The sequence below is a fragment of the Panthera pardus genome, unplaced genomic scaffold (assembly GCF_024362965.1).
Source record: "Panthera pardus isolate Hobbes unplaced genomic scaffold, ASM2436296v1 HiC_scaffold_7, whole genome shotgun sequence".
Classification (NCBI taxonomy): domain Eukaryota; kingdom Metazoa; phylum Chordata; class Mammalia; order Carnivora; family Felidae; genus Panthera; species Panthera pardus.
The window spans coordinates 36,768,885-36,782,738 of NW_026527002.1; the positions used below are offsets into that span (position 1 = coordinate 36,768,885).

The window sequence follows — 13,854 nt, forward strand, 5'->3', positions numbered from 1 at the left end:
ATTTTTGTAGGAAATTACTGAAAATAATATGCATAAAAATTTTAATAGGAAATCTCCAGAAAGACTCATAAGAAAGAAGGATCATAGTTTTTTTTTGTTTTTTTTTTTGAGGGGAACCAAGTAGCTAGACCAGTCGTAGAAGGGAGACTTTAATTTCTTATCCTTTTATAGTTTTAGCATTTTGAATTGTGACTATGTTAAGTATTCAATAAGTAAACAACCACGTTTAAAAATGAAAAAATTACCATAAGACATGAGATGACAAAGACTGGAAACTGAATAATACTGTCACACACAAAAGAAATGGGAATTCTGTGCATTTTATTCAACAAATCTAGGGCCTAAAACATTTGTAATTTAAATCTCTTCTATGTACTTTACGTATATATCCTAGAGGAAAAGGACATAAATGCTTGATGGAAATGTTTTCCTGTGACTTCTTCATAAAATCCTCAGTTATCTTCTCCTCCTTACATTAGGATTGTATCTGCAAAGAAAAAAATAAAGTTAAAGGATTAGATAAATGATGGCATTTCTTTCACTTTTAAAGTTAAAGAGCTTTCAAAATATAGTTACACTCTGGCAAACAATGAGCATGCCAATTTTATCCTTAGGATCATACATTAAGCACTGATATTTTTACTTTCTTTTATCCTTTTGATGTTGGTTGGATGAATATTTGGTAAAAATAAAACATCATCAACAATAACAAAAAGTCCTGTAAAAGCATTAAAATAATTAATGAAAACAGTTTAAAACTAAATATGTTTCCACCTTTCCCAGTATGGCTTCAGACTCCTCCAACTCCCAACTAAAGTATAACATCTGCATAAGAGAGTATAATGAGCCAAAAGTAAGACTTATTTATAAAATTTTCTCCTACAGTATTTCAACAAACTTAGCTGGCAACCATATATTCTCCTTTAACTACTTAAAAATCAGCACCATATGTTACCATTTTCACCAATGATATATACTGTTAATAATAAAATTAAAGAATCAAATTGGCTGCAAAACAAACTCTGAGACAGTACTTCTCGGTTCTGCCTTTAAGTAAATTTGGGAAAATGTTATTCTCCCCTAGCCAGTATCTACCTAGCAATAGGAAAAGTAATTTTATTTTATACTATTTGTGAGTATTTGAGAGCTAATTATTATAAGGTTTCCGGCCTCCAGGAATGCTGAAAATGTGTTAAGTCAGAATTAAATTATAATCATCCATTATAAAGCCTCTAAACCTCCCACAAAAACCTGATTTGAAACTCTAATCCAGCCTCTTGTTTTTATGCTTGTGCCAACTAAAACTAAACAAATGCTCTGGTATTTTGTCTTAACTCAAAACCCATTCATTCATAATTCTACTCAGAGCTGAAAATCTCACAAATGTATCCAGCCAAATTCACCCAGTGCGGGACCCTTCTTTTGCATGAATGCCCCCATACAAATTTTAAATATCATGTGATACAGGTTCAACTGAATCAACCCCAAACCTCAAAGACATATCTAGCAAACCTAATTAAGAGGTGCTCAAAGTAAAAATACATACATTAAAAACAAAACATTATTTAGGTGAAGGGACTAAACGTCTATTTCTAAAGTCAGAAGAAATGAAAATTTAATCTCTGAGTAAAATGGTATTTTATATACATCTCAAAGATTCAAGAGAAAACAAATTAAACTTTACCTAAAGAGATCATCAGCAAGTGACTCTTCTTTTGCATGTTGATTTTGTACCTGTCAAAATTGACACAATATCAAACATTTGTTTAACGACAAATGTATGGTTCATCAACTGCTATATACTGGGTAGTCACAGTTATCTTTGAGATTTCAATATCCATAAGGTCACCAGGTTTACGAGTTCTTGCCTCTACCAGTATCTCCCCCATTCACCAGATCCTCTCCATTTTCACTTCCTGCCAAAAATTCTGCAAATGTTCTCTAATTAAACAGCATTCTCCAGTTAATCCCTTCCCAAAGGCAACTGACATAAGTATATATTGCTAGCTTATTGAGTTTTTAAATATTTTTTTCCAACAAAACGCTTTAAACAAATTAAGTGTTTTGCGGTCACAGGACTACTGAAGGGGCTGAGATGGCAAAATCTACCCCCATCTTCAACCAGAGCAGCCTCCAGCTGCAATGGTTTTCTTCCCCAAGGTCCCAAGTCAGACTCTGAGGCTGATGCTTAGTTACTTCACTGACAAAAAAGTATTTTCAACATAAACTTGCCAAACTCCTAATGAACCGCTGAGAGATAGGAACAGAAAAACTCTGTGCTGGGTCCCTCTTTCTAAAGTGTAGCTATGATCCTACCATGTGCCATTCAAAACCCTTCAGTGACTTCTTCCACCTACCAAAGGAAACACAAACTCTTGAGTTTGACCCCTAAAATGGGAAAAGACCTTCATAATCTGGCTCCATTCTACATTCTCAGTCATTTCTTACCTCCCTCTTCATAAACCCTGTATGTCTGTTAAAACTCAATCACAAAACAACCAACCAACCAGACTCACCTCCCAACAAATATCTCATCCCTCTCTGCTTTTGTTCATATTTTTCTCTCTGCCCAGATGATTACCTCTTTTCTTTCCCTCTTCCCATATCTGACAATCTTTCAGTGTGCATTCATTCAATAATAATTTAGGGCCTACTATGTGCCCAGGAACATGTTCACCTCTTTACCAATGATTATCCAATCCTCTTCATTTAAAAATAACGTCTGCTATGAAGAACCCCCATAAAACTTCAGCTCTACAACTCAGATTTGTCGTATCAATTTCCACCCTGTATCATATCTTCCCTAAAAGACCAGAAGTTCCTTGAATGTACATACTGTTTATTTTTATGTTAATAACTTACATTTGTGTATTTCCAGACACTATCTTAAAAGTCTTTATAAAAAAATCTCATTTAATCTTCATATAACTTCATTACTACTATTAGACTATTATCCTAGTTTTAACCAATAAGGGAACACAGAGTTAGGTTAAGTAACTTAAGGTTGTCGTATGAAGAACAGGATTTGACCAGGTCTTCGTAAGTAAGAAGAGCACCACCAAGTCTTAACAGGCTATTACAGAGCTTCTGAATCTGTGGAAAGGGCCTAGATGAAGGACTTGCAGGGATTCTTCCAGAATGGTTTTCTATTCATACAGGGAAATATCAAAACGAAATTACATCTTTCCACATTTTCTAATAGGTATAGCAGCACATAAATGGGAAGATATTGATTTTTATCAAGGAGCTGTCAAAAAAGTGGATCGTATCATTATCATAATTATCCTTAAAGGCTTCCCGGCAGGGATGCTAATTTTAAAGTTATAATAAAGAACAATTGTAAAGAAAAATCAGCTTTATTTTATGTGTCTTAGTAGAAACATTAAGTAAAATAGTATTAAGAAATAGAAATCCTCATATTACTGACATTTTTTTAAAGGTTTGGGAGAACGACATCTCCAGTCTTTCAAAATTCCAATCAGGTTGGATAATGTCTCAAAGAATTATTATGTTTAATGCACAGAATGAAAATATCCTAAACTGAAGAACACTTCAGGAACAGATTCAGTGATTATGAAAAAAAAGACTGGTCTACAGCAGAAGCACCAAAGGAAGAACTGACAAAGAATGAAAGAAAGGCAAAAGATACTTAAGAACAGTGGCTGGGACCAGCCTGGGGAAGTATGATGTCAAAGCAGTAACATACTGCTATACAGACAGTGTAGTTGCACAACAAAGTCAACTCTATTATCTTAAAGAGTGAATCCAACCTAGTTCACCTAAAATTGTTCTAGCACAGAGAGATTTGGTGGAATAAATCTGGAACACAGACTCTACTAATTCTAATCAAATAAACAAAAGACCGAAAAAAGTCAGCAGCTACACTGTCATTCTCTCAACCCTCCCCGTCCAAGAACAAGTAAAACCTTACAGCCATAATAATCAAGGAGCCACAGGCTTGAAAAAAGTGGCCTGCAAAGAACCAAAAGATTGATGCAGATGTTTCTAACACTGCCCCAGCACATGAAACAATGCCACAGAACTAAAACCAACCTGAGAATGCTTACCAATACTCCAATTTTGGGAAAAAGCAGCCTGAGCAGGCAAAAGAAAACACCACTGGTGGGCTGCTGGGAAGGGACAAATGGCACGGGGAAGTGAGTGGTACTAACACTGACCAGGCACAGGCTCCACACATCCCTGACAAATTAGGTAAACAACCTAAAATGGCAGGTGATTGTCTTCTGGGAGAGGATACACTCCCTGGTACACATTTAATTCCAACCCCAGGAAAGCGATGCACAGGTCCAGCTGAGCCTTTCCTTTCCTGGATTCAAAGTCTCCAGGCAACAGAAACCAGATGCGACATGCACTGCAGCCCCAAGCACACTGCCACACTGACGGTACAGAGGCACGAGGGTCATTCCGTTCTCCACCAGAAAGCTAAGAGCTCGGGTAGGAGTAATTTCAACTACATTCACTTTTTGCCTCACAAACTGTCTTTAGATTGTAATCCCTGCATAAAACAGCACAGGATGCTTCGCAAAGCAAACAGTATCTGGACAGGGTATTTCACTCCAAACAGCTGCCAAGATCATAGAAAACCACAAACTCCTCCACATACCAAAGGGGAAACAAAGGACAGCAACTGGAAGAGAACATGCAAAATAAATGAAGAACTTAGTCTGCAAGAAATAACAATCCAAGGATCAAAAAATAAAGTTAATAAGAACATGAAAGCAATAAAAGGAGAACCAAAAAGTGAGATGACAAAACACAATGACAATGAGAAGGGAACAAATGCTAAAACACTGAGACCTATTAATAACACCATTTCAGAATCAAATAAATTAGAAATAGCTAACACTGACTCTTTCCATGGTTATAAATGCTTTATAAATAGCATCTTACTTAATCCTCACAAAAATTCTGTGAAACGGAGGTACTATTATTATTCCCATTCTACACAGGAAGAAACACAAGCATAAAGTAATCAAGTAATCCACTCAGGATCATATAGCTGACAAAGAATAACACAGACACAACTGAAATTTGAATTTTTGACACAGTGAAAGAGCTTAAGAAAACCACAGGGAGTGCGGAAGAAATGGGTATAGAGAGTAAAGGTGATCTAATAAAAGGATGGTTACGTCTTAAATATACAGAACCCAGCAAATAGAAAAATGCTTTCAAAGATGTAACAGAAGAGTTCCTTGAAATAAAAAGAAATGCATCTGCAGATCAAAATAACATACTGTATTTCAGGGAAAACAAATGGAGAACTGGGCAACACCGAGGCACATTCTCACTGCTTCTGACTTGCAAGTGCAAATCACCTTTAAAAGGGAGGTAAGAAAGGACTGTCAGAAGATGGGCGGGGGCGGGGGCGGGGAGAATGGAGGAAGTACAATCTCCTCACTGTTGACAGCAGGGAGCCAAAAACCATCGAAAATCAAATAGGCAGTTTGAAACAAATACTGATTCTAATCTGATAGTGGTTTTTTTTTTTCGTATCTATCACCCCTTGGTCTTAGACGCATCTCAGAAAACAAAATATCTTGAGAAGAAACATTTGCACAAATTCAGCAATGCTTTCAGCTTTACTTTCTTCTATCGATCCTCCCCTTCTCTTGCACGCTGTCCCAGCTATTACTCCTCCTCAATAAAGAGACATCTGGAATAGTTTACTGAATTTACATGGGTTATTTCTGGACTTCAGGATTGTAACCTCATCATTCTTTTGGGCAGTACCATAATTCTTTGAAATGCACATTTTAAATAGTAAGGCCATTTATTCTTTCAAAAAAGAAAGGAGGAAAGATGTCATTTTCATTCTTCCATTTTTTGACACTACATATCCTGAGTGACCTTAAACAACCTCCATTTTGTGGTGACCTTTGTAACAATTTTTTAATTAAAAAGTATTTTTAAAAACAAATTGCTAAAGACATTAAACCCACAATGAAGAAGAATAAAAACCCTGAGAAGTTAACAACACAGCCAGCTTTTGCCCTCCTCTGTGGGTATCCACAAACCATAAAAAAACTGGGCTCTGCCTTTGATGTCTGCATGGGTGATGAGTGATATGAAAGAAAATCAAAGATGAGGAATCTAAGAAAAGACTCCAGCATTTAAGGGAGAAAGAGGAATAAAGTCTACAACACAAAAGAAGGTAAGAGAGAAACTTGTCTGCCCTGACCCTAGCACAGGGTGAAGGAAAGAAAAAAACTATCAAGTTTATAATGACAAGCTGGCCTTCACTCAGGTTTCTGAGTACTTTAGGTGATCCTAGGAATTAACTACCTAGGTAATCCAAGAAAATCACCAGCTGAGGCTAAAGTGGTTTCCTAGTAGTAGAACAAGACTGGCAGACACAACATATCTTTTCTGGAGGATTAGAACTCAAGGAATTCCCACAGATCAAACTACAAGGAAAATGAGTGGTTCACATAAAAAGATCACAAAATATGTACTTGGAAACAAGGCTCCATAGGAGATGATTAGCACAAACATAAATAGCAACAAGCATTTTAGGCACAGAAAACAAAAGAAGAGCTTACAAATATCAGCAGGGAACAAGAAGATTTAGAAATGAATGAAACAGACATCCAAAATTGAAAAAATACAATAGGCTAAGTGAAAACTTAATAAATGGGTGGGAATACCAACTAGACAGAGTGGAAGGGAAAAGTACCAAACTGGAAGACAATGTGGAGAAGTTACCAAGAAATAAATTTCAGAGAGGAAAAAAAAAAAAAGATAAAATATATATAAAATAAGATAAAGAAAGGGATATAAAATTGTAGAGTTCAGGGAAGAGTTATTATCCTCACCCCTCAATTACCAAGTGGCCCTACTTCAAATAGCCTGCTGAGACAACTTATCTGGAGCCCACCTTTGGGTTCCAGGAGCACTGGACAATCAGGCAATACAAAGACTAAGAAGAAAACATTCTAACCCTAGAGGAGGCCTTTGATTATCTCTCAATTCAATAGTCCTATGTTTCTGAAATCTTAACTTCCATGCAGTAACTTCCTCTATAGCAGAAGTTGTCCACTTTACTTAATTTTATTAAATTCTCCAGTTAAAAAAAAAGTCAGGGGTTGAAAGAATTATGAATCAGGTAGATGGTCTTTTTACATAATATCCACTAGGACTCAAAACACCTAGGAAGAAAGTAAAAAAAAGAGAAGCACAGGGGACCCTGAGGGGGCTCAGTCGGTTGAGCGTCTGTCCGACTCTTTATTTCAGCTCAGGTCATGATCTCACAGTTCGTGAGATCGAGCCCCATGGGACTCAGCAATGACAGCATAGAGCCTGCTTGGCATTCTTTCTCTCCCTCTCTCTCTGCCCCTCTCCCACCCCCATGCACACGTGCTCTCTTAGAAAATTTGAAAGAAAAGAGAAGCTTATTTTTTTAATCTTTCCTGTGAGTTCTCATTATAGCAGTATATAAATATATACAGCTGTTATATGTAAACAGTGAGTTCTTGAAAATCACATTCTAACATGGAGAGCTGTAAAGCAGTTTATATTTTCCCAAAAGAGCAATGTCATAACTGAGATTTGGTTTCCTGAGACTTAGGCAACATATTAGTTGTAGATATGATTGAAGACATGCCATAAGGCAAGTATGCGAAATTATAAAACTTTAAAGCAATTTCAAGTATCAAAATTATGCTGCTGATCCTAGTTTAGGGTTTTGAACATGAATTGATTATATTAAGTACCCTACTGTAAAGTGATAGGAAGACACACTCTGACATAATACGTGCTTGATCAGAAATCTGTATGTTTGAACATATAAATAAAAATGAAATGAAAAATGATTGGGATTTGCTTTAAAATATTCCAGAAAGAAAAATACTCCAGAAAGAAAAAAAAGTTGAGAAAGGCAACAGATGAAGCAAGATGTGCAAATCCTGATATCTGTTGAACCTGTGTTTGAGGTTTGTTTCATTCCTCTCTTTGTGTATGTTTGAAAACTTTTCATAATTAAAAGTTTTAAGAATATGAACTAAATGTAAATAATTACTACTTAATAATCAACCAACATTATTTAATGATTTCTCTTACCTTCTTAAAACTTAGACTCTGGGGAAAAATGAGATGGATCAGTAACAACTGCCCATGGGAGGAGGCATTAAGGCAAGGTTCTCACAGCAAACAGTTGTCAATAGTATAACTGGCTTGAGATTCCCCCACTTCACCATCGAGATGGTATGTTCATGTATCATTGAACCAAAGTGTGAAAGTGTAACTAGAGAGAATGAAGTTGGACTCTAACCTTACACCCCTTATGAAAATTAACTCAAAATCAAAGATCTAAATATAAGGGCTAAACTATAATACTCTTAGAAGAAAAAAGGGAAAAACATCCTGACATTTGATTTGGGAACGATTTCTTGGATATAATACCAAAAGCACAGGTAAGCAACAACAAAACTGATAAACTGAACTACATCAAAATTTAAAATTTCTGTGCATCAAAATACAAAATCAACAGAGTGAAAAGGCAACCCAGAGAAAGGGAAAATACCTGCAAATCATATATGTGATAATAGGGACTAATATCCAAAATATACAAAGAACACCCATAATTCAAAAACAACAAAAGATAAACAATCTGATAATCAGAAGAGATTTTTGAATACATATTTCTCCAAACAAGATACACAAATGGCCAATAAGCATATGAGAAGATGCTCAACATCATTAATCATTAGGAAAGTGCAAATCAAAACCACATTGAGATTCACACCAGTTAAATGTGCATTATCAAAAAAAAAAAAACTAAATGAAGTGCTAGAGAGGATGTGGAGAAATTGGAACCCTTGCACATATTAGTGGGAATGCAAAATGGTTGAAGTTGCTATGGAAAAATTATGGCAATTCCTTAAAAAATTAATATACAAGAAAAAAGAGATACAATAGAAAAACAGGAACAAGGTAATACTAAAATAAGGACTGAGAAATTCTCAGAACTGCTGAAAGATAATTCCAGATTTGGAAAGCCCAGTTCATTCACATACTATATAACTGATATTACTTGTAATATCCCCCGTATGACTGTACAACCATCTTTTAACAGTTATCTTTTAGTATTCTTTTATTTTTTGCTGGTTAAATCTCTTTTCTCCCCTTTACATTAGGATGTAAACTTAACTCATTTGTCTGGGTCCCATCTTTTTTAACTAATAAATCTAAAAGTCTCTAAAGAAGCATTATGTAAAGATACAAATTAACCTTAATGCTCTGCAACTCAGGAATTTTCCTTAATGAATGACCTTAGGCCAATTATCTTAAGTTTGGTTTTACGAAGGATGAGCTCTAAAGAAACCACAAGGGACCAGAATGTAAACCAAGCAAGTTACTAGGCCTCACTTCCTACTAACCTCCATTTCCTGCTTTAACCACTCTTCTAATTCTGTATTCTTCCGAGCATGATGAGCTATTAGATCTGATCCTCCAATGATGTGTGGAAGTTTTCCTGCTCCAGGAAATATGACCTGTTAAAAAAAGTAAAAGTAGTAAGATTAGGGGCAACTGTGTGGCTCAGTTAAGCGTCCAACTCTTGATTTTGGCTCGGATCATGATCTCACAGCTATGAGACTGAGCCCTGAGTCGAGCTCAGTGTGGAGCTTCGAGCCTCTTGGGATTCTCTATCTCTCCCTTGCTCTTTGCCTCTCCCCCATTCACCCCCCTTCAAAATAAACTTCAAAAAATTTTTTTAATAAAATAAAATTTTTCCAGACTGCTTTCCAGAAGTTTGTACTACTTTATAGCTCTTGGCCATCCCTGGGCCAACAGGCATTGCTTTATCTTTGGTAACTTCATTAATAAAAAAATATGTATCAGGGGTGCCTGGGTGGCTCAGTCGGTTAAGTGTTTGACTCTGTGATTTTAGCTCAGGTCATGATGTCACAGTTTGTGGGTTTGAGCCCTGCGTCGGCTCTGCATTAATGGCACGGAGCCTGCTTGGGATTCTTTCTCTCTCTCTATCCCTTCCACGTTTGCGTGCTCTCTCTTAAAATAAATAAACTTAAAAAAAAAAAAAAAAAGGTATGTCTTTTGAATTTTGATTCAACAATGAGACTTGGTAACATGACACTGAACATGAAATAACCATGCGGTTAAGAATAAATAACCCTGTGGTATTCATGTGCTACACCTGTGGGATGGAAAAGAATTAAGTGGGTACTATCTAATGGGAGGTATTTCCATCTTCCACTCTAAGTAGAAGAGAGGGGAGTTCAGAACCTTTTACACATTGTCATAGTAGGCAAAAAAATTAACAAATGTTAATAGTAGCTCACATTAGAGAGAAAAAGCTACAAAATACCTCATAGCCACAGCAAGAATCAAACAGATCATATTCTAGTGAAAGGCAGTCTTCCACAGAAACCACTTTTGAAAAAATTAACTGTATTCTGATTAATTGCTTAAGCAAAAGGTAGTAGTAAGTAGTAGGTATGGAACAAGAAGCAAATATCCCAGCAACAGACAACAAAATACAGACTGGATCGGAAATATCCTTTTAGTCATATTGACAAACTAAATACCTTATCAGTTCCTTAAAAAGAAGAAACTCTGGGCTGATGGTAACACTCAGGTACATATTTATATTTTTTGTATATACACATAACAGTAAAATGCCTACTTTTCATTATTTAATGTGCTCAGTTATTTTAAACAGATCTATTATCTTCATAAAGTCCTGAGTTAAGGACTTTCAGGTAGCCAGAGATCATTATTATAAGTAGAAGAACCCTTTCAATATAGCCCAAAGCCTGCCCCTTAAGGTGGAGAAGACCAGGTAAACAGCACCCTTTAAAGAATTCAGTCTCAATGAAATGTGTTTCCATGTATTCTTTATATACTCAACATATATTTATTCACATATTCATTAACTGTCAGTTTATGTTCTTACTAGAATAATTTTAACTGTTTTAAGCAGAAGAAATAGTATCAGTTTTCAACATGAACTGCTTTTACTATTTAGCATCAACAGTATTTCTAAAAACATTTCAAACGCTGCCCTCTGGTGATACTGTAGTTAAAGGAATACCGTACCTTTTTGAATTTCTTGAAATTCTTTAATTGACCATAATCACTATTTACACAGGATGTATTTCTGGAGGTAAAGTTACTAACCACCAGTGATCTAAATTCAGTCAGTAACACCTTCCTTGGAAACATATCACCATCACCCTGAAGCTCATCTTTGATCTTAAACGGGGTTACGACGGATACATAAGCAGAAAAGATAAGGAAAAGAAAATTACTTGTTTGGGCATCTACAGAAAAAGTTCAAATACCTGAGAAAAAAACAAAACAAAACAGTAAAAAAGGTTTATTTCTGGCACCCAAACTCTGTATTTGGAAATCAAATCATAACTACTTCAAAACCAGAATATTACTTACTCAAATACTCTATACACTCATCTATGACAGAAGACTAAAACTATCTAGCATTTTTAATTTAGTAGCTTATTCCAATGAATATCATCTCAATACTTCATATTCTATATATTTTCTCAGCAAGGAATCTGTTTTGTCTACTTCTTATCATAAAAACCATGAACTAACATTAGTGTAACAATCTGTTCTACAAGTTCTCATCTATTATATTTAACCTTCCTTGGATTTTCAGTAACATTATTTTTCACATCTCCAAAAATCATTAGTTCTGGACACACTCATTACTCATTAACTGAAAGCCATTTTTTAATTGCAAATTGACAGTATTAAATCAGCCTGAAGATTCCTTCCTGTTACTGGATGAGATTCTTTAGGTCATTTTCTATTAACCAACTAGTTACATATCAACATTGTCAGAGCAACTCAAGGCTGACCATCTAAGTTTTTTACTCTTTTACTGCCTATTCAAATGGAAGTTGCTAACAGGACTAAAATAAAGACAGGGAGAGAAAGAAAAAAAGTGGAAAGTCAAAAGACAAGGTTCATCTATTAGTGACAGAATGTAATTAGGAACTCTAATAAATTAACAATGACAATACTTTTGTAAATGTGTTTTAGCATTTAGAAATAATTCACATCCATTCCTCTATCTGATATAAATGATCACCCTGTTGGAAAAGTGCTGACCTGATTTTATAAAGACCTGAGGTCCATAAATGTGAAAGTGACTTGTTCAGGATCACACATTTATGCAGAAGGCAGGGAATTATACTCAGGCTTTTTTCTATCCTCTTTTTGCTATATCATGATTATAATATGATCAAATTATTCCTAGAGTAAGCATAACTATGAAATAGATCAAAATTACACAAAGGGAAATAATGAATGCTAAGAACGTAAACTAATAGTAATTGATCAGATGTTGGTCATGAAGTCAAATCTTTATAAAAATTAAAGAAGAATTTCCTTACAGATAGTTCTTCTTTAGTTGACCACAGTGTATCTTTCTTGAACTCACATTTCTTTCCAATTTCATTTTCTTGCTAAAGAAATAAAAAATACTGTTCATAGAAATTATAAAATGGCAACTTTAAAAATATTCATGTTCTTGACCCAGTTATTTGATTTTCAAGTATCTTTCCTAGAAAAGCTGAGATGAGAATAGAAATCTATGTAAAAAAAGACACTGCAGTAGGAATTACAAGAGCAAAGAGGACACAATCGAAGTTCATACCAGTTATTTTACAATGAGAAGTGACCATAGTATAAATGAAAAAAATGGCTATGAAATTACATTAACAGTTGATTCTAAGTTTGCAGAATAAGAATAAATAAAATACAATATTATCGATGGTTATCTACAGATGGTAGGTAGGATTATCAACAAATTGTTATGTTTTGATTTTCTATATTTCTACATAGCTATGTACTACTTTTATACTCTAAAATAAAAACATTTTTAAAGGATTCTATCTAAATTTACACTTAGTATTTAATTTTAAATTGCCCTTAATCCAGGAAAAAGGAAATAGGGTTACGTTAATTACACAAGATATATGTCTGCAATAAAGCGCAAACTGCCTTGTAGTTTCCTTCACATCCAATATCCAGACCAGGTTCCAGACAAGAGCATATTACATAGATGGCTTTCTGACGCTGTCAGTAAAAACTATAATCCCTTGGGTACACTAGGGGAGCATACGATTTTACATCAAATTTTCAATGATTCAATATTAAATTCAGAAAAACTGTAATAAAAAGTTGGAAAGAAAGGACAGAAAAACAAATGTACATTACTTTGTTTTTGCTTAGGGACTAAAAAGAATTAATACTTTTATCAATAGTAAGGTTAAAAATTTATACTAAGCCTACCATGTGCCCTTTCACTACTTTCATATACATCACCCACTGCAAGTTAATCACAATCAGAACATTTTACACCCCCGCCCTTTCTCCCTTATACTGCCCCACTCCTTCAAACTTGCTCACCCTCTTGAGCAGTTATTTCCCATCCCAGAGAATCATGTTACAACCCACCCAAGCACTCAAACTCTAAACTTGGGAATTACCCTATACTCTTTTCTTCTCTCTCCATTTCTCATGCTGAGTCAATCACCAAGTCTTGGAGATTCTTTTTTCTTTTTTTTAATTTATTTATTTATTTTGAAAAGGAAACAGAGTACAAGTTGGGGAGGGACAGACAGAGAGAGAGAGGAGAGAGAGAATCCCAAGTAGGCACTGCACCATCAGTGCAGAGCCCAACACGGGTCTCACACCCACAAACATGAGATCATGACCTGAGCCAAAATCAAGAGTTGGATGCGTAACCGACTGAGCCACCCAGGCGTCCCTGGAGATTCTACGTTTAAAGGCCTATCAAACTTATCCTCTCAGACAGCCTTTCATGTTAGCATGCCCGATGCCTGGAGTAAC

At 35.3% G+C, this 13,854-nt stretch overlaps 1 protein-coding gene across 4 annotated transcripts in view; it reads right to left on the reverse strand.

Annotated features, from left to right (window-relative positions):
- Window positions 1-304: 304 nt before the first annotated feature.
- The window catches only part of NBN (nibrin), a 50,942-nt gene continuing 37,392 nt past the window's right edge, over window positions 305-13,854 (reverse strand). For 3 of the 4 annotated variants that reach the window (XM_019453420.2, XM_019453417.2, XM_019453419.2), the window contains 5 exons: window positions 12,393-12,464; window positions 11,074-11,229; window positions 9,396-9,509; window positions 1,685-1,734; window positions 305-487 (listed from right to left, as the gene is read on the reverse strand). In XM_019453420.2, coding sequence (XP_019308965.2) covers window positions 457-487; window positions 1,685-1,734; window positions 9,396-9,509; window positions 11,074-11,229; window positions 12,393-12,464 — 423 coding nt within the window. In that variant the 3' untranslated portion in view covers window positions 305-456. The remainder of the gene's footprint in view (window positions 488-1,684; window positions 1,735-9,395; window positions 9,510-11,073; window positions 11,230-12,392; window positions 12,465-13,854) is intronic. The other variant, XM_019453418.2, reaches the window with a different exon arrangement.